A 22,115-nucleotide genomic window follows, 5' to 3' on the forward strand; every position below is an offset into this window, starting at 1 on the left:
ATGTATGGAAACACGTTTGGGATATAGAATATTATTTGTGCCCAAGATAAAAATTCTCGACACCAAAGGGAAAGCATGGCAGGGCTCCCTGAGAGGCACTGCCAGAGACCTGGCCTTCCTCCTCTGGCCCTGACTGTCTCCTCAGCACCCTCCCTCTCTCCTCCTCAGGGTCCCTCTCCGCCTTAACTGGCCATAATACTGAACTGCATTTGCTTTTTTAAAATTTGTTGTATTTACTTAAATGAGATAATGTTTATGAAAGCTCTTTGGAAACCATAAAATCCTATGTAAATGGAGAGTTCTTTATTTAATAAAAATTTTTAGGGCTTATGCTTAAATGTTTAAATGGATCAACTTAGCCTTTTATGGTTCTCTCCAAAACAAAACAAAAACACAACGAAACAAAACAACCTCAATTGCTTTTCATTTGTAAATGACTCTTGATTGATTTTGATCCCTTGCGGAGCAAGAGCCCTCAGCAATAGGGGGGAAAAAACCCTTCACAACTGAATGAGTGATCTATTTCCTTCTCTAGAAATGATCACTGTCTTGAGAGAGGCAAACACAATTAGGAATAAAGGGCCAGCCACCCCCTGATAATAAAGAAAGTGGTACAGAAATCTTTGGAATCAATGGGACGATTTTAAAGCGCAGTAAAATTTGATAAACTCAGACCCCAACAATTCCAAACTTGAGAACATTTAAACATGGCATGAATTAAACTTTAGTCTACAAAAAAGGGGAGAAGAGAGCTTATCAAGCAAGTAAATTGTGCAAATATGATCTTCAAAGGTATTTAAGAAATTATAATCTTTTCAAGGAGTCTGAAAATCATTTTAATAATACCCAGCTTTCTATCCTCCACTATCTGTTCATTACAGCAAGATCTGAGAGAGACCTTCTGAGAAGGTTTAAGAATACTATCAGAGTACTTAAAAGTCAATTAGAAAATTCACGTTTATTGAGTGTTGACTCTGAGCTGGGAACTGTGTTCGACACATTTCATACCTCAATTACCTCGTAAGTAGGGATTCATCACCTCATTTTATAGACAAGGGCTCTGAGGCTCAAAGGGTTTGACCAAAGTCACCCAGTCAGAAAGCAGGAGCTATGGGTTCAATCATAAGAATAAGTGAGTGGTGAAGCCAGATTCTGAAATTAGGTCCAATACACAATTGGGACCCTAATTGCATCTCTTTATCAGTGTTTTATCTGGAACACTTTTTGTTAATTTAGCTGAGTTTCTCCCAAATTATTCCTTATTAATGAGGTTTTTCTGTCACAATAAAAAGATGACTTGTTTCCAGCTTCACTCTGGCCAAGCTGCGGCTTCTTGTCTCAGTGGGCTCAAGGGCAAAGGATGAAAGAAATCTCTGTGCTTGATTTTATCAATGCGCTAACTTAACTTCTGGGACTCCTAAAATATCATGACTTGGTTAATAGAAACTAAGGTTTTATAGTGCCTGCTCTTTAATTTAAAAAGTTTTCCTCATATGCTGTCCCACTGAACCTCTCATTTTCTCACACGTTCTGACAAAACCAAACAACATACACTAGTAATGATGCTGTTCTCCTATCATATATAAACTAAAGGATTTGACTTAAGGGTATGCGCCATTAGTTTATTTTACTTTGTGTCCTAAATTCATTTTTGTTTCCCATTCCCTCTATATTTCCTGGTTCCAAACAGGATATTCTGATTGCATTTCCCACCCAACCAGAAACAGGAAGCACCTGAAAAGTCATGAGAAAAATGACCTTGTGCCAAACCAAAGACCAATTTTTTAAGAACTCAGAAGTTTGAGGGGCCGGCCCCATGGCCAGGTGGTTAAGTTTGTGAGCTCCGCTTCAGCAGCCCAGGGTTTCGCTGGTTCGGATCCTGGGCGTGGACATGGCACCGCGCATCAGGCCGCAGTGAGGTGGCGTCCTACGTGCCACAACTAGAAGGACCCACAACTAAAAAGATATACAACTATATACTGGGGGGGTTTGGGGAGAAAAAAGCAGGAAAAAAAAGATTGGCAACAGTTGCCAATCTTAAAAAAAAAAAAGTTTGAGACATTTTGGACAGGTGCCCACACACCTAGAGTCTTTCCTCAAACTAACCTTCCAACATTCTGAGAGCACAGCTGACCCTCACAGAGACCCACAATAAGACCACAATGATAGAACAATGTGTGGTCATTCTGAGCACTTGCACCTGAGTTTTCTCATGAGCCCCTCACAACCACCCTGAGAGGTCAATGCAATGGAGGCAGTAGAGGGTCCGTTCCCACTGAGGGTCCAGCCAGCCACCGGCCTGAAGCCACAGAGGCAGGAGGATGAAAGAGTGGTCTCGGCCAAGCCTCCCACACCTTCTCCCGTGGTCTTTCCACTATTCCAGAGGACGTGCGCCCAGAGGCAGCTGTACCCCTTCCTCCCCAACCCTGCACCTACCACCATGAGCAACAGTAGATTTCCACCTTTCCTCCATGGGCCCCAACTGGCTGAGACTCTAAGTGGGTCTCAGTTTTTGCAGTTGTAAAATGAAATAATCCTGCCTTAATGCCACCTTGAACTTGGATGCAGCTTGAGCCCTTGGAAAGAGGTACCCAGCAGTACACACTGGCATGGACTTCCCCCCACAGAGCTCTCCCACTTTTGAAACACCACGTTCCCTCTATGTTTTCCTCTGGTAGATGGGGAACTTCTTGACAGCTGGGACTGTGTCACTTGGGTTTTATCTACCAGGCACTTAGCAGAGTATGTAACAGGTACTTAATTAAGTGGACTCTATTCTTGGTAGACAAATTACTCACCTCATGGTGATTAACGAACACGTGCTCAGCATATAGTACATCAGCACATAATATGGTGTGTTAGCATATATGTTTAGCATATAGTATATCAACATATACACGTCAGGCACTGTTCTAAGAACTTACAAGTACTAACTCAATCCTCTTCTCAGTCCTTTGAGGTAGGTTAGGCACAGAGAAGTTAAATAACTCATCCGAAGTCACACGATTAACAAGTGGCAGAGCCAGAACTTGAACTCTGGCAGCCTGGGTCCAGCATCTGTGCTCTCAGCCACTCCACTGTGTGGCATAAGAATAACAGAATGGAAAGAAAAACCCGGCCTTGAGCAAGCCACACATCTCTAGAACCCAGTAAAGACAGGCTGGCCTAGATGAGACGTGAAAGGTCCTGTCAAACTCGAAGATACACCCCTTATACTTAACCATACATGATCCCCAACTCGAAACAGAGAGCTGTGTCAACAACTTTTTCCACATTAAGAGAAAATAATTGTTGCCTTAAGAGCCAAAGTAGACTTAGTTTAGGCCACAAAACAGGGAAGTGGAGATCTCTAAGGCAACAGAGCACAGGCAAAGGCCCTAACTGTGGCCTGTACCCCCACCCAGCCTTCAAGAGAAATCTGAGCGTCTGAGACCCCTCACCTCTTACAGAACCAAGAACCATAGAAACGTTCTGTTCAGTCCTCCATTGTGCTAAGGAGCTGCTCTTATACCCCAACACTCCCCACCCCAGTCCCACCCCTTACTCCTCCTTGGGCCAGTGAATGAGTTAGGATATGGAAGTGGGGGGTGGGGAAGGAGGATTGCATGGGGGCACAACCACTTTGCTAATTTCTTTGCTGGGTCCATTTGGCCATCATTAAGTCAAGAAACAATCAAAAGAGTGATCCTGGAGGGCTGAACTGACCCCACAGCCACTGCTGTGTGAAGGGAATTTGGGTTCCTGAGTTGAGCCCCACGTCAGTCAGCTATTACTGCATAACCACCATGAAACCTCCATGGCAAACAGCAAGCGTTCATTTCTCACTCACACATTCACAGATCAGCAAGGGTTTGGCTGATCTAGTTGGGCTTTGGCTACAAATTCAGTTCAGGTCTGTTCCACACATCTCTTTCCTGGGACCAGTGAGCTACAGGGGGCATGTTCTGTGGCGATGGTCTGAAGTGCCCAGAGGGCTAGGAAGAAACACACAACGCCTCTTAAGGCCTAGGCTCAGAGCTCACACTCTACTGTGAATGAGGGACACGTGCAGCAGACCTGAACCCAGCCTGTCACCTGGCCCTACTCCTGCTCTCCTTGGCTCACGCGAGCTTCCACATGCCTGCCGGGGGTCATGCCAGAGCTGCCAGCAAAGAAGGGGAGGCAGGCAGGGCCTGGTTTTGAGAACATCAACATCCCAGATGTTCATGTTTCCCTCACCTCACGATTATAGTTCAAACAGTCAGCCTCTCTTGCTTTGTGAGCGTTGCTGACTAGTGCTTATTTCTCATTTAAACTGGAAACTCCAAAACACAAGTAAACAGAAATTGCCACTAACCACTGGGGCATAAAATGGTTTACTGAGGTCAGGTAGATGCAAAATGAAAAACCCAGCTCTACTATTCACTGTTTGAGTGACCTGTGGCAATTTACTTAAACTCTGAGTCCCAGCTTCCTCATCTGTTACAGAGAATGGCCACACAGAAGTCCGCCTTATCCAGGCCCCACCCACATCCGCCCAGCCCTTACCATTTCTATGACGTGGCCCAACTACTAGCTGCCAGCACCCGTGTCTCTGCCAGGGGGCTTTCCCTGCCCACACACACGGTAGGATGGGCCAAGTGGATAAGACACCAGCCCTCTCACCTCTGAGGCGGGATAATTTGGAGATGGTTCTATGCTGGACCCAGAGCTCCCCAGGGACTGCATCCCAAGTGCCCACAGCGGTAACTTGTGGTAACACATCCCTGAGGTCTGCCTTCCCTTCCCTTGCTCACTCCCCACTCCTCTACATCTGGAAGAACTTCTGGTGTCTTCTGAAATAACTTCCAAAATAAACTACCCATATTCAAACCCTAGTGAAGGAAAAATATCTGTTTTTCAGGGGTTTTTGAAGATTAAATGTGAGAATGTGTAAAGTCCCCAGACCAACACCGGCCTACCGCTGATCCCACAACTGCTTAATAATCATTAAAGGCGTGAGCCATGGTGGCTATAGGTACACATGGCCATCCGACCCTAGCAACCTCATCCCAGGGCTGTCCTGCTTTCTCATGTTTATGGTGGTACACAGAGGAATCATCGGGGACAGCAACAGGTCCCTATTTCACAACACGACTTCTGGGAAAACCAAGATCCTATTGCATCACTAGTTTGGGTTCGATACTCACTGCCCCCATCCCTCCTATTTATTCCCTCACCCTTCCCCAGCCTGAGGAACTACCCAAAGAACTGCTCCAGGGGCTTTTCCCTTTTCTTCTTGGGGGAAAAAGTGAGGAATAAGCTGGTGGAGGCAGAACACAGTCTTGGCCCATTATTCGTCTATTTATACTGCCTATTCCTCCCTCTTGACTGAGGAAATTTTCAGATGAAAGTTTTCATCCTCACTGAGGCAATACAAAGATAAGCAGGGCCAGAGGTCAGTTCCCAGACATGACTCAGCCAGAGCTGACCAAATGCTGACACTGAGAAAAAAGGCTCACCTCACACAGGGACCAGGTCCATGGCCCTGCATGGCCCAGGCCACCTGAGCTCTGGAGGGTCCTCTCTGAGACAGAAAAATGCATGTGTCTACACAGCATGTCTCAGAGCCCTCTTTGGTGGCCACAAAATTTAAAACCTGGGAAAACCCAAGGAGGCCCAAAGGAAATGTGGGCACAGGCTAGTGGAGACTTCTGTCCAAAAAATAAATTAGGGGGAGAATTAAAATATGAACAGCCCAGCACTTAGAGAGGAAACAAATTCTAGCTCACTTGGAATTAGACTAAGAAAATCTGAGAGAACAAGCCATAAAACTGAAGAAAATGACACTGAATCCTTAAAGCTCAAATTCGACTAAGCTAAATGATGACGGGCTGACTGGCCCCCAGTGCCCACATTTTCGAAGGTTCTAAGCAGGGAGTCTAAGAAAACACATTTTCCTTCCAAAACCCCCAGTGTCCCTCAGGAAGGATCTCTTAAAACTGTGCTGAGGGTGCATGGACCAGACAAGAAGGAAAGTTAGACTTCGGATGTTATGAAATGACTGAATCCTGGGTCATCTCTGCTCCCTTCTTCAGGACATTTGTTCATGGGTGTGGCCAGGAGCTGTCCTGGGAGCCTTATGACCACCTGGGAACCGCACAGGACTGTAGAGACCATCTGAGCCAACCTCTGAATTTTCCAGTGAGGAAAGTGAGGTCCAGAGAGAGAAAATAAGTTTCCCAAGGCCACACAGCATCTGGCAGTGCCAGGAAGCCAAGAGTTCTATTTGACTGATTGGCTGAGGCTTGGTGAATTTTGGTCTCTGAGACTTCATAAAGCTTGGGAAGCAACATGGACACTGTGGCTGAGATGGGCAAGGCTGGGCAGGGCCTGGAACCACTGCCACTTTCCACCCTCCTCATTACCTGGACAGAGCCTCGGGTACCAAAAGGCCATCTGGGGACATAGTGCTACCCTCCTGTTAGAGTTTGGAAAACTGGGAGAAATGTTCGGATGTGGTATGGAGATGGATCTGCGGTTGTTTAGGGCAGGAGAGGGGTGAGGAAGAATCAATCAGTGCTCACCTTCATAGCAAGGGATCAGCATCCTGCCTTTGCCCTGGAGGTTGGACGGGATGATGTAACAGAAGCCGTGGGGCAGGATGTGGTCTGTTTCATAGTAGATGTTCTTCCAGCGGTGGGCACAGGCCTAAAGGACAGAGAAGGGTTCAGAGCAGGATAGTCAGCCCCAGGAGGTCGCAAAGCAGACCCCAGCAGGGCCAGGTGGTTCTGTGGAAGGAGAGAGCAGCAGAGGGGCCGGGAAGCCATCTTCTCTCCCACCCAGCCACATCTTCGACCAGGCGCTGTTCTGGGCATCAGCAAACTGCGTGAATAAGAACAAGGCCCTGAGAGGCTACTGGGAGTAGACAGACAATAATATATAAACAAATGTGGATCAAGCAAGTGCTGAGCACTGGGAAGGAAAGACCATGGTTATGGGATGGAGAATCTGGGAGTGGGAAGGCCTAAAAGTGTGGGAAAGACCCAATCACACCAAGCATACAGGGAAGGGTGTTCCAGAAGGAGGGAATATCAGATGCAAAGGTAACAGGTGAGAAAGGCTAGGAGGTTCAAGAGAAAGAAAGGAGGCTGGTGGGACTGGTCTGGAGAGACTGTGATGGGAGGGAGATGAGGTCCAAGAGGGGCCAGGCCACGGGGAGTCTGGCAGACCTTGGAGATGCCTTATTTCCTGGATGTGTAATGGGAAGCTGATGGAGAGTCTTACACGGGTGAGTAGCGTGATCTGATTTACAGTTTGGAAAAATAACTCAGCTGCTGTGTGGAGACTGTAGGTGGGCAATAGTGGAGGTGAACATCCAGGTGAGAGAGGATGCTGGCCTGGACCAGGAGAGGGGCAGTGGGGATGAGAGAAGGGAATGGCTTCAGGATGCATGCTGGAGGTAGAGCTGACAGACCCCAGGGAATCACCAGATGTGGGGAGAGCAGGAAAGGAGGGAAAAGCAAACCAAGAGAAGAATAAGACCACCACCCAACGCCCACCTTGGGGCCCTCAGGCCAGGATGGGTCTTCTGTGCACGCCCCACCTGTGCAGTCACTCGTCACATGTTTATTGAGCACCTACTCTTTGCCAGGCTCTGCGCACACAGCAGTGAACAGTCATGCCATTCCCATGGGTCCATCTGGTAGGGAACCAGACTCGAGTCTTCGGAAGGAACATGTTGAGGAAACGCCAAGGAGACAAGAGGCGGCTCCTCTGCCCAACGCAATAGACCCTGCCATTCACAAGGCCCACCTACTCACCCACTAGATCAGCAGTCAGCCTCCACCAAACCTGAGATCCATCAGAATCACCTGGAAGCCTTACAAAAACACAGACTGCCGGGCCCCACCTCAGAGATTCTGGCTCAGCAGGTCTGGAGCCGGCCCGAGAATCTGCACCCCTAACAAGCTCCCAGGTGGCCCTGGGGCTGCCAATCTGCAGAGCACACTTTGGGGAGCTCCTGTCCAGAGCTCGTTCAGGGCAAAGTACTAGGTTGAACCATATGAAACTGCTGATATTAGACCCTTTTTTACCTACAGAAACACTTCAGCATGCATATCATTAACAAAAGTAAATGTTTGTTGATGGCTCTTTAAGTAAATTTACATACAACAAAATGCACAAATCTCAAGTGTACCATTTAATGAGCTTAGACAAACATGTATGCTCATGTAACCATACCCTTAGCAAGATAGAGAACATTTCCGTCTCACCATGAAGTTCCCTCATGCAAGGAAGTGGCTGGTTTTGATGGGCTGGTCAGGGAAGGCCTCTCTGAGGAGGTGACATCTAAGCAGAGACCTGAAGAAAATTGAGGGAGCAGCGGGAGGGGATCTAAGGTTCAGGGCAGAGGGCTCTGAGGTGGGTGAGAGGTTGGCATGTGTGAGGAGATGAGGCCATCAGGGACAGACAGAGCCTTTGGTCAGCTCTCAAGAGCAGCCTCTCAGCATTAGGGTCAAACCTTCAAGGAGACACTGCAAGGGAGAGCAGTTCTCACAGAGAGACGCTAGACCAGGCGCATCCTTCCCCACCCACCACAGCACACCCCCAGCCTCGCGCTGGGACATAACCTCCCACTCCAGTTACACACGCGTCTCCGCACGTCAGGACACCCCCAAGGCTGAATAGGAGCTGACCTGCTTCCCCTGAGGGTGTGCACTCTGCCAGCCCACTTCTCATGGGCATTCGCCACTGGCGTCTGTTATCAGTTCACTTCACTCTGGCCAACAGATGTATTTTCTTAAAATACTGCATTTTAAAATAATCAGAGTTTAACTTCTTGGTTTGTTTCCTTCAAACACACTACAGGCTGTAACATCCTGCATTTATATGGTCCACATTTGACTTCTGCAACCCTGGAAGGTGGGGCAGAGATGTCTTTAGAATTCTCATCTTCCACATGGGAACCCTGAGGATCAGAGAGAGCTTTGCCTAAGTCGCAGAGCTAGTAAGGGCTACAAACAGGACAGGAATCCAGTTTCAGAGTCTTCCTTGTCTCACTAGACAGTATTTTCCATCTTAAAACTCCCAATTCTTCCCTGAGAAGCCATCAAAACCCACTCCTTGAAGGCAGGTCTGGTAGCTATTGTCCTTAGAGCCTCCCCACAGGTCTCAGGGCCCCTGAAACAACCACTCTGGGGTCAAATGCAATGGCAAAGTCACCAAGTGAGAGAGGCGCCATTGGGGCCTGGTTATCCCTGAGGTCATTCTGTCATAAAATCACTGCCTGCCAGCCTCTGGTCTTCACCCCTTCAAGCCAATTGCCCAGAGGACCCTTGACAAGGCCACTCTGACCAAAGGAAAAAGAGGACACACTCAGAACGACTGGAACTCTGAGCTTGCCCACACTCTGCCTCTTGTCCTGTGATGCTAAACCACATAAAACGATCTCTTGTTATTCCTTACACTGCAAACCACCTCATTCCTCTCCACTTGGTGCTGTTTTGTGCTCATAGCACATTTCTGAATAGACTGAAATGACACTCAGCAAGGAGCTATAAAAATGTATTAAGCAAATAATCACTCCATTCTGCTAAGTAATTTTTTTTTTAATTTTTGACTCAATTCTCATGGCTTACAAACTTGAATCACTTATCTAATTAGCTGATAAATTAGCTGTATTTTAGTTTACGGATTCAGCAAAGCCCTTGGCTTCTAGGGCTTTCCATGCTTTATTGTATTTCTGGTTGAAGGGATCGTAAAGAGGCGGATGTTTATCATGGGGCACAGTGACTCTTATAAGGAAGGACTTTCTGCATTTAATGTCTAGTTTATTGTCTCCTCGTTTTTTTAAGTTCCATAAACCATTTAAGGAGTAATCTTGAAGAATTCCTAGAAGAGCCAAACATTGCATTTCACAGTAAACTAAAATTAAGGCATCCTGTGAGGTCAGAGATCAAAGTGTCAAAGGCAGTATGCCTGTAGGAAAACAAGGAGAAGAGTCTCTGAATATAAATTATAGAAAGAAAAGACTGTTTAGCCCTGATAATCATTATATATACACACACGTCAATCTGGATCCTACATTAAAAAAAATTCCTAGGGACTGTCTCCAAAGCATTAATAAGTCCATCAATCTCTCCAAATGAGTTCTGCTGGGAGGGAGGCAGGGGGCAGAGCGGGGAAGACAAACAGGAAGAGGAGAGCAATCTGCAAACAGCAAGACTTGCTCAAACTCAGATTCCAAATAATCATAACAAAGGGGGAAGAGGGTCCAGGACCACCCCAAACCTTACTCTGACATATTTCATGTTATAAGGATTGTTTTTCCTCCCAAAAGAATAAAAAAGAAGAAAATGAGCAATTTATTTCAAAGGCCTTTTTGGTTGTATGGAAATGGCATGGCCTTCCTGGGGGTAGCGGGAGATGGGCCTCTCTGGATGGCTCAGCCACAAAGGCAGTAAGTCCACACCCCCACCCTCTTATACATGCATTCGCCAGACTCAGAAGGCCAGAGCTCTCCCCACCCCTCAGGCCCACTCCACACAGTAAGGGTCAGGCCCCCGCTGCTGAGAAGAGTCGGTGACGGGGATCAAGGCCTTGATGCCACAGAGTCCTGCCCCCAAGGAGCTCCTCCACCAAGAGAGGAGGCAGTGGCCTGGGAGGCACAGGGAAGGGGCCCTGGGGAGCTGGAAAGTCATTCTGAGAATGTTCACCAAATGAAAAGTCATCAAGGTGTACACAGATTATTGATGCACTTTCCTGTATACGTGTTATAGCTCAATAAAAAGTTAAGTGAGAAAAAAAAGTCAGGAAACAGAGCAATGGAAGTAAATGCCAAAATGTATCCTGTGGCTTTGAAAAAAGTGGACAGATGAGAAGTAGTGAACAGAAAGGGACTTCCCTGATGTTTGGAAATGAAACAGCAGAGAGAGCTGGAGAACACCGCTTTCACCCAGAAATAATCTGCATGCTTAAATTATTTTTTGTCTGAGCCTTGGAGACTAATGAAAAGCAGAAACATCAGACTTGAACACTGTGAGTTGCACTCCCAGGTCCAAGAGAAGAGTCAGTGCCTATTCTGGGTTTTGTGGGTGGTTAGTGAGAGAAGTGATTTTTCCCCCGTTTCTTAAACTTTCACCTGCATACTAGGAGAACAAGGTGAGAGAGTGGGAAGGGAAGGGGCTTGCCTCTAATCCTGATTCTGTGTTTACACCTGGAATCATTTGTTCCCTGGGAAAAACCAGAAGGTACCACAATGCCTGTGAGCAGAGACCAGCAGGTACTAAGCCAAGGTCAGCCTGCCAGGCCAGCCCAAAATCCTAAATCTTGCCAGAGCTGGTTACTAGATGGATCCATGGTGCAGAAAATGCCACTTGTCATTGAGACAGCTGACTCCCTGTCACAGCTTTCAAATTCTCCATCTGTTCTTTATTTGAAATCAGCACCAAATGCCATTTTCAAAAAAGCCACTCCATCTCTCTGTCTTCAAATACAACACAGGAATCCAATGTTATGCTCCGTGGAGATACAGGTCTCATGCCCACACCCCCAGGCACCTCCAAAGTCTCAAAACATGTTTGAACAACATAAATCTTCTTTTTTAATTTTAAAATAAATACTTGTCTCCCAGAAAGTTTTGACAGGTAGATTTGAGACATTAAAGAAAAAGCAAATAGATATGCGCCCTCCAAAACGTAAGTATGGACTAGGTCACCACTCCTTGTACCTTGTTGTCACCTGTCACAGCATTTTGCCTCATGCTTCCATCAACCACTTAGAATCAGCAACCAAGAAGAGTTGGCAACTGATTTGGCTTTTAATTGTTTTAACATTGACACTCATATTATTCAAACGTACTTTTAAACACCACTCTCTAGATCTTCTCCAGGCACTGAGAGTAAAAAGCATAGAAGATTTTGTCTCTGTCCCCAAGTGGCTTCCATAACAAAAAGACATACATAAAATAAGTTATCCATTTAAGGTAACAACATAATGCTGAGTTCCTAATGACACAAAAGATGCTAAGCTTATTCCAAACGGCACTGTCACCAATGACAGGCTTCATGGAGCAGGCAGAGTTTAAACTGGGGAGGACAGGGGGCACGTCCCGTAGGACAAGGCTTTCCTAAGAAGATGGCACATGTGAAAAAGCAAAAAGCAATGAGGACAACTCAGCGATGGAAAACAATCCAATTTAAAAATCAGCAAAGACTTGAACAGACATTCTCCAAAGAAAATATACAAATGGCCAACAGGCACATGAAAAGATGCTCAACATCACTAGTCATTAGGGAAATGCAAATCAAAACCACAAAGAGATACCACCTCACATCTATTAGGAGGCCTACCATAAGAAAAAAAAAAGTGTCGGTGATGATGTGGAGAAGCTGGAACCCTCCCATTGTACGCTGTTGGTAGGAACATAAAATGGTACAGCCACTGTGGAAAACAGCATGGAAGTTCCTCAAAAAATTAAAAATAAAATTGCCATAGGACTTAGCATTCCCACTTCTGGGTATATATACAAAAGAAACAAAAACAGGATCTCGAAGAGATATTCACACACCCATGTTCACAGCAGCATTATTCACAATAGCCCAGAGTTGGAAGCAACCCAAATATCCATCAATGGATGAATGGATAAAGAAAATGTGGTATATACAATGAAACATTATTCAGCCTTAAAATAAGGAAATCCTGTCATACGTTACAACATGGATGAATCTTGAGGACATTATGCCAAGTGAAATAAGCCAGTCATAAAAAGACAACTATCTCATATAAATGGAATCACGCAGTATCTAAAGTAGTCAAACTCCTTGGAAAAGAAAGTCGCCAGGGGCTGGGGGGAGAGGGATGGGGGAGTTGTCGTTCAATAGATATGGCGTTTCAGTTATGCAAGATGAAAAAGTTCTAGAGATCTGTTGCACAACAACAAACATGTAGTTAACACCACTATACCATACACTTAACAGATAAGATGCTAAATTTTATGTTACGTGTTTCTGACCACAATAGAAAAAAAAAAAAAGCAGCCACGAGGAAAGCAGATGCTGCTGGATGCCCTCTCTTTCTCCAGCACCCAGAGTGGGCTTCTGAATGGATGATGCTGTGATGGTGTAAAACGAGAGAAACAGCTCTGCACGCAGTGAATTAGAATGGGATTATCTCAGCACCGTGAACACAAACGCTCCAGCTCTGCCTTCTCAGCTCCCTTTGCTCAATTGTGCCCATGATCCTCATTGCTGCTCACGTCCCCAGAGAGGGCCCCTTCCTGAGACTGATTTGTAGTAACACAGAACACTCTGGAAGCTAGCTCTCAGCCACAGAGGTTATCCTCCCATGGGGAGAGGAACTATTTTCACTGGCACGACCTCTGGATCTAGGCAAGACGCCCTTGGGAGCCTTCAAGGCCACGGCCTCCTCAACTCTGAATCTTGACTCAGGCCGCCTGATTCACAGATGGATCAGTTTTGTCCCTTCCTTTCCATAGCATGGCAGACAAGCATTCTGGGCCCCCTGGGGCCAGCCAAGTCATCCAGTCAGGGTCAGGCCACTATGTCTAGAGGAATGTAGAGGCTTGGAGAGGGTCCAGGGGCAGCCCATTGACAGTGATTAAAGGACTGGACACCAAGGCAAACAGCGGGGATGGGGGGCCCTCAACACGACCTACAGCGGTTTCCAGTAGGGAGGCCCCACAAAGCTGGCGACAGCATCCAGCTGCTTCCTCCCTCCCCAAAGGGGCCTGACCAGGGGGAGATGTTTCATTTGTGCTGCAAAGGAAGGCGGAATTCAGAGAACAGCTTCTGCCATGGAGAAGTTTAACACAAAAGTAGGCCCCTCAGAGACAGGATGGAAACATTTTGCCTAGATCCTTAAGGAAAACCCTGGGATAAAATATATGTAAAACCCTCGGCTTTACAGCATGTGGCCCAAAGGATGTCCTAAGTAAATAGCAGTGAGCATTATTTTCCCTTCTAATGCTTTTGTAACAAAAATCTTCATGCAGCTTCCAAGAAAAGCCAATAGCAAGAAAAGGCCTATGAAGTCAGAATATGGGTTATCACAGCGGGGAGGGGTACTAACAGGGAAGGGACAAAGGGAACATTCTGGGGTATTAGCAACGGGGACGCATGAGTGAACGTCCATGAAAAAATTCATCAGCTCTTCAATTAAAGTTGTGCACATTAAGTACTTTAGTGTTCTATCTCAATAGAAAAGTGTAAAAGAAAAATGGACAAAAACCTCGGAAGCAGTTAGAAATCTCTTTTTTGTTGAGTCCAATAAAATTTTCTGCTATGATGGAATGCTTTCTCTCTGTGCTGTCCAATACAGTAGCCAGTAGCCATATGCAGCTATTGATTACTTTCAACGCGGCTAGTGTGACTGAAGAACTAAATTTTTAATTTAGATAAATTTAAATGTCATAACTGCATGTGGCTGGCAGCTACCTTAACGCACAGGGCAGCTCTAAGGTATTGCAAGTCTCAAGGGCAAAGACTTCCTTTTCTTCGCATCTCCCTCAAAGCACCTAATGGATCAGCATATATCACATGCACTTTGGGAGCCAAATAAATGTCCACTTAATAATAACATGTATTTCATAAAACATTCTATCACCTAGGAATAAATAGGAATGAACTTACACATAACATAGATTATTCTCAAAACTATTATTTTGAATGAAAGAAGGCTTACACAAAAGGGCACACACTGTAGGATTTGCTTTATATGAAGTTCTAGAAAAAGCAAAAGTAACCCACAGTAACACAAATCATAACAGTGGTTGCCTCGAGGTGGGAGGAGTTAACCAGAAAGGAACATAATAGAACTTTTGGGGATGACAGAAATATTCTGTATCTTGATGGGGTGAGGGGCAAGGTGGTTACACAGGTGTATACAACTGTCAAAACCCAAACTGTAATCTTAAGATCTGTGCATTTTACGTAAATTATACTTCAACTTAAAAAGACACACACACAAAAATACTTAAGCAATGAATGAGATTTACAAGGCACTTTTCACATTTTGTCATTTTTCAGTAACCACATCTCAGCACCCTGGGGCAGACATTATTAGCATTTGACAAATGAAGAAAATAAACAGATTAGTCATTTGTCCAAGCAGTAGAACAGAATGGGCAACCTCGAAGCCATGCCCTTGTCACCGTGCCATCCAGCTTTCCCAAGGGATCAAAGTCATTTATTCTCAGTGTGCCACCCCCTCCCCACGGCACCCCCAGGAGGCCTTACCAGCACGTGGCCATCGGCCTTGGGCTGCCGGGCCAGGCTCACCCCCATCCACTCATCATCCCGGTCTTCCCGGCAGGTCTTTCCACAGGACATGCCCCGATTCTTCCCTGGAGGAAAAGAGAAAAGCCAGACTTGGGCTGAGGAACGCTGTTCTGCTGGCTGCTTTTCAAAGGGTAGTCTATAACTCAAAGGTTTGTTACCAGCCCGTGAGGAAACAAGGAACTTGCAAAACAAAAGGTAAATTGACCCCGTCACTACATACTCTGTTTAATTCAGCCAATATTTTTTTCATAGCAAGACTTTCTCAATGAAGGAAGCAGTGCATTGATTTATATTCTGAAGCAAGTTCCTTAATTTGTCATGTACCAGTTAACAAACAGTTTCAAAATCAGTCATTTTGAGTAGCACCAGAGAACACCATGGACACCTCTCCTTCTCTGCTAAAGAAAATCATGACAATTCTTCACCTTAAAAAACTAGTTAAGTCATCTTGATGGGAACTTCAACTTTAACTCTGGAGAAAGTAAGGACTTGAAGTGATGATTACAATAAAATAACTCCTGCTTATTTAGGACCTACTATGTGCCAACCAAAATTCTGTGTATCCACCTCTATTATCTCAATCTTCTCAAGGTAATCCTTGTGAGGCAGCTAATTTAATTCTGATTTCACAGATGAGGAAACTGAGGCCAACAAGACTATGGGACAATCCCAATAAGTCCCAACTAGTAACTGGCAGAGCTGGGCTCTGAACCCAGACAGATCCATCTGATTCCAAAGACAGTGTATCTTCCACTAGACCAAAGTGAGGTTTTTTTTATATATATTTTTTTTATATATATTTTTTTTATATATATATATTTTTTTTTTTTTAGATTTTATTTTATTTATTTATTTTTTTTCCTTTTTCCCCCCAAAGCCCCCCGGTACATAGTTGTATATTCTTCGTTGTGGGTCCTTCCAGTTGTGGCATATGGGACGCTGCCTCAGCGTGGTCTGATGAGCAGTGCCATGTCCGCGCCCAGGATTCGAACCAACGAAACACTGGGCCGCCTGCAGCGGAGCGCGCGAACTTAACCACTCGGCCACGGGGCCAGCCCCCCAAAGTGAGGTTTTTAAAACATCTTTCAGGGTCTGGCCCAATGGCATAGTGGTTAAGTTCTTGTGCTCTGCTTCAGTTGGCCTGGGGTTCGCAGGTTCAGATCCTAGGCATGGACCTACATACCACTCATCAAGCCATGCTATGGAGGTGACCCATGTACAAAGTGGAAGAAAATTAGCACAGATATTAGCTCAGGTACAATCTTTCTCAAGCAAACAGAGAAAGATTGGCAACAGATATTAGCTTAGGGCCAGTCATCCTCACCAAAAAAAATACATAAATAAAATAAAATAAAGCATCCCTCAATCATCTCTTTCCCTACTTAAAATACAAAACCTCACATTGATTTTAATGGCGTCTCCCCTTGTAAACAAAATAGAATCCCAATACCTTACCCTGGCCTGCTGGGCCCCACATGACCCAGCCCTGGCTCACCTTTGCCAACTGCCTCTGCTTCCACTCTCCCCTGCTCACCACTCCAGTGACACCGCCCTTGCTCTATACTTTAAAATGGTACATGCTTTGCTCCACTTGGGAGGTTCTGCCTCAGGCATCTGCCCAGCTAACTACTGTGCATCTTTCTAATGATGTGAAGATGTTACTTCCCCAGACCCTCCAATCTACATTAGCAAATACCCATCTCCCCTCTGGTCTTCTCACACTCAATTATTACTTTTAATGTCTCTTTTGCCCACTAATTGGTTAGGCCCAGGATGGCAGGATCTTTGTTCACCGGTGTATCCCAGTGCTTAGTATGTAATAGGTACTCAGTACATGATGGATGAACAGATGGATGGATGGAAGAGTGGATGAATGATCAGCCCACTCTGGGAAGAAAAAGAGGAAAGTATGAGGGTGAGAATCTGTTTCCACCTTGGCAGTGATGTCCACCCACCTCGAGCCATGTCCAGTTCGGTGCATCTCCGGTCAGGGTTGGTGTGGATGCGGCACTTAAACACAGCCCCGGGGGACTTCACTGAAGTGCTATACTTGGAATCTGCCTTTGGCGCACCCACAAGGACCCTGCATCAAGAAGAAAGGGCATTCTGTCACAACTCAATACCAGGAAAGAGGCAACCGATGGTCAAGTCCTCACCCAGCCATGGGTAGGCTGTCTGAACACTCGCTGGGAAACCATACCCCAGCATTATACCATGCTGGTGGGCGAGTGGAGATGGGGGCACGCCTAGAGTGAACTTGTTAGATTTTCTCCAGGCACATTAAAAGTTTAAGGTTGGTTGAGAACATATACAACCAACAAAGGGTTCCTAACCAGCATCTAAAAAGAACTCCTATAAATCAATAAGGAAAATACAGACAAATCAATAGAATAATGGGCCAAAGTCTCGAACAGATACCTGATGAAAAAAGATAACCAAGGAGCCAGTAAACATGAAAAGGTGCTCAACTCTAATAGTTATCAGAGAAATCCAAATGAGATACCACTTCACACCTACTAAAAGGCTAAAACCAAAAAGACTGAAAATACCGAGTGCTGGCGCACCTGGAACTCTCATACACTGCTGGTAAGAGTGTAAACCGTTACTGTTTTGGAAAACTATTCGACAGTTTCTAATAAAGCTGACCCTGTGCCTACTCAGCACTTCCACTTCTAGGACTATACCTAACAGAAATGAATGTGTTTGTCTACCAGGAGACATGTACAAAAACGTTCACAGCTGAACATTAGTGGCCAAAAACTAGAAGAAACCCAAAGGTCCATCAATGCTGGAATGGACGAGTAAACTGTGGTATAGAAATACAACAGCTTTCTACACAGCAGCAAAAATCAGTGAACATTCAACTGCAACCCCATGGATGAATCTCACAATATAACACTGAGCAAAAGACGTCAGGGCAATAATGTACTCACTGCCTGTTTCCATTTATCTGAAGTTCAAAAGCAGGTGAAATTTAACTGTGGTGTTAGAGGTCAGGATAACAGTCACCTCTGGGGAGGAGCAAGCGGGTTGTATTAGGGAGAGGGGGCTTCTGGAGGTGCTTATGATGCTCTGTTTCTCAACTTCAGTGGTGTTTACACGAATCTATGATAATTCATTAAATTGTATAAATGATACAGGCATTTTTCTGGATGTGTTACATTTCAATAAAAAAAATTAAGTGAATAAATAAAAAATAAGAATCCTCGAGATGCCACTTCCCTCCTGTGTCCCCACCACACCCAAATGTGCATTTATGGGAAACAGGAAGGAAGTCGCAGCTGTGTGGGATCATAAACCTCATCCTCTATCCCAACATGGACAGAGACAGAATAGTTCGCCTACAAGCAGGGGCAAGAACAAAGCTCTGCATCCTTCACCTTGAACTGGAAAGCTGCCTTGGGGATGGGCCAACCCCAGCAGGGCCCTTCCCCACTGGAGGAAAAAAAGCAAGACACTCCAAGAAGATAGAAGAGACACACTCGGTCCTGTGTGAGGGCATAACATGGGGGTATTGGCAGCAAGTTCCCCTCCAGACGTTATGAAAACTATTTTGACCTACCATTTTATGCATTGTTTCCAGAGAGCAATCAACCAAAGAGCTATGCAGAGAATCCTAACCACCACCAATCAATTGGCACAGTTGGTGCTGAGCTTTGAACCATTTGGAAAAGGACTTGTACAATAAGACTTTAAACGAAATCCACACTGATGTTCAAAGAGTAGAAAATCCCAAGCCCCCACTCAGTGAGAACTTGAGTTGCTCCATATCTCAAGCAGCCTGGAAACAGATGCAATTCACCCTGTAAAGGTATTGGGCACATTACGAAATATATCATCTCCCACTTGCCTTGGAATACAAAGTATTATCCATTTTGTACCTGTGGAAAAGGTGTCTGGCAGAGGTTAGAATGACCCTACACAGCCTCCCTGGGGATATGGAAAGCTGGCCAAGGCTGCCCTCCCTTTTCTTGAAAGCCACTTTCATCTTGGATCTTAGACATTCACTCATTCACCCCTACCATGGCCTCAGAATGAGGCTGCTCCCCCACCAACACTCCAGCTGAGCACGGGGCTGGGTATCTACATATCATACAACAGAAGTCCGAGATCCTCAAACGGGCCTTCAGCAAGGCTGGCAGATATCACAAGGGGCACCCACACTAGTCTGGCTCAGAGATATGGTGTCAGTTTCACAGGAAGGCATGTGGATCCCACTGCCCCTGAGCCCAATCTCTCAACATCCAGAACATGAAGGATCTCTGAGGACACAAGGAACCAGAGAGATCCACCCCTTACTGGAGCATTTCTTTCCAAGTCAGTCTTAGAGCGTCTGCATTTGATTCTGTGAGGAATCAAATAACACCATGCTGGGATGTAAGAGGAGCCAGGCCCCCAACAGTGAGGGCACCCAACCTGCCCAGCGGCCTTTCAATAACACCCTAGGAAGCTGCCCGTCCAGGTGCTGCTGGGCAACTCACACTCCTTCGGCCTCCCCTCCCCGTGGTGGGCCACAGCTGCAGCATCCCCAAGTAGAAGCAGGGCTGGACCCACAGTCTTTGGAAATCTCAGCAAGCACATGGCGCTTTCCCAAACAGACCACACCGCCTCCGTCACCGCACAAGAGCAGTTTGGCTGGCCCGTGGCTGCTCTAAGTCAAATGCATGATGACACACAAAACGAAACTCCAGTACAGAGAAAGCCACATTACGGGATCAATTTCCCCCCTCGCTTCTGGGGCTGCGCTTTAGAGCCACCAGGGCGAGCCAAGGGTTGCTCCCTCTAACACCAGTCATGTTTTCACAGGTGAGAAGAATTAGCAGCTTGACATATCTAAACTGCTGAAACATCCACTGCCTCTCCACATGTCAGGTTGTAGATGCCGGGGAACACAAAATGCTCCTCCACTCAAAAATCCCTGTGGGACAGGGCTGGGTCCAAAACCTTCCAGCAACTCCAAATTTACATCAGCACAGTGAATAAACGCCACTTGCAATTCATTTTATAAAAATCACAAGAAACAAACAAGGGGGAGAATTCATCCTGCAGAAAGGAAAGGGAAGGGCTGCAAGAAACTACAGGCTGTTTCTCTCGCGTGTCCCCCAAACTGGCATCGGAACCCTGGACATTTCAGACAGTGCCCTTGCTCCCAATTTACAGACCCAGATTCCCATCTTATCCAAGCAGGAAGGGATCCTGGAGACCTTAAATCCCAGGTCCTGATTCTACAGCCTAGAGCCAAGACTGAGAGGGGCAAAATTTATACCAAATCTGAAGCAGAGAAAGGACCTGAATTATTTTTCCCTTCCAAGCCTGAGGTACTCAATGGTTCTAACAACAATGGCTGATAAAGCACTGATAACAGCTCTCTGGTTCAAACTCTTAGTCCGCTGATCAGATAAGGAGGTTTTTCCCAAATCCTGTATAATGGGAAATGAAGCAAGAGATAAGGGGGCGTGTGTGCACACGTGTGCATGACATTCACAGGGGTGGCATGCTGGAGAAGGAGCTTGTATCTCTGTGTTTACAGAACATCGTGGCTTCCTCTGCTGCCTGGCGCTGCTCTTTACCTAGGCCGCCGGCCAGCAAGGCTGCTGCTGCAGGCCAGCCGATGAGCTTGTCTTTTCTGAAGTTAGTTCAGCTGGCTATGTGCCAGGCTGATCCCACAAGACGGAGAGAGTGCAATGGCCCAGAGCTCAGGACAAGCCACCGAAAAGATGCCATCTGCGTTTTCTCATTCTTTGAGTTATAAGGAGACATCCCAGCCACTTCAAACATTCCCCAAAATCTTCCCCGGCACTCTTGATGAGACAATAAGATGTTTCTTTCCTCTGTACAGTTACCATATAAAAGGGTCTGTGTGTTCCCACCCACAGGCTCCCATCAATAAATCGTCTGGCTGATTCTCACCTTTGCTCGCTACTTCAAGTGTGGTCCTCGGACCAGCAGCATGGAAAACACCTGGGAGCCTGAAGGAAATGCAGAATCGCAGGCCCCCACTAAATCAGAACATGCATTTTAACAAGCTCTCCATGTGCTTTATAGTCTAAGAAGTGCTATATAAATACCCACACTGATTATAAATAATCATGTGCAGTATGAACAGATGACCCTTGAGAAGCGGAACTCTCCTATCCCATCCCCAAAGATGCACACAAACTTCAAAGACATTTTCGAGTTCTCTCATTAACTCAGAGCCCTGGATTTCTCATCACAAAGACCACCAGCATGTATGCGGCACTTGGAGCGTGCAGGTGCTGGGCTAGGCTCCTTCTGGGCAGAATCGCGTTTAATCTTTACTGCAGCCCTATGGGAGGCACTAATCGTATCTGCATTTTACAGATGGAGAAGCAGGCAGCCAGAGGGTCTTGGGACCTGCCCGAGCCCACAAAGCAGGGTAAGATGCCAAGCTGCAGACTGCACCCCAGCAGTTGAGGGCAGTGCCCCCTCCCCTATTCTGCCCACCCCACATCAGCCAGAGAGGAGGAAAAGGGGGGCCAACAGACATCGAGTGACGCTCTGCTGCCAGCTGCGCACACCTATGACCTTGACTGAAAAAGCCCACGTGAGGCTCTGCAGGTGACTCTGAGGTTAGAACTCTGATGTGGAAGCTCCATCATGCCAAAGGACAGACCGGGTTTGGAATTGAAAGAGGCCTTTCACCTCCCCATCAGGCTGAATTTCCAACACCTTCTTGCTGTCTTAAAAGGTTTACATTCTGGCATGGTGTTGCCCAGAGGTCTGCCTCCCTTAATGAGTCGTTCACATGCCTATTTGGAAATGGGGGCCCATCATCTGCCAGCACCAGTGATGCTCACAGGTTGTCTGATTCCTTGCTCAAGGTAACGCTGGCAGGCA

General features: G+C 46.2%; 1 protein-coding gene across 2 annotated transcripts in view; it reads right to left on the reverse strand.

The window, feature by feature from the left end:
- The window catches only part of ITGA9 (integrin subunit alpha 9), a 331,274-nt gene that overhangs the window by 297,313 nt on the left and 11,846 nt on the right, over positions 1-22,115 (reverse strand). For both annotated transcript variants that reach the window (XM_070577273.1, XM_008524662.2), the window contains exons 2-4: positions 17,213-17,340; positions 15,216-15,322; positions 6,546-6,669 (exon numbers count right to left, since the gene is read on the reverse strand). In XM_070577273.1, coding sequence (XP_070433374.1) covers positions 6,546-6,669; positions 15,216-15,322; positions 17,213-17,340 — 359 coding nt within the window. The remainder of the gene's footprint in view (positions 1-6,545; positions 6,670-15,215; positions 15,323-17,212; positions 17,341-22,115) is intronic.

The sequence above is a fragment of the Equus przewalskii genome, chromosome 15 (assembly GCF_037783145.1).
Source record: "Equus przewalskii isolate Varuska chromosome 15, EquPr2, whole genome shotgun sequence".
Lineage (NCBI taxonomy): Eukaryota > Metazoa > Chordata > Mammalia > Perissodactyla > Equidae > Equus > Equus przewalskii.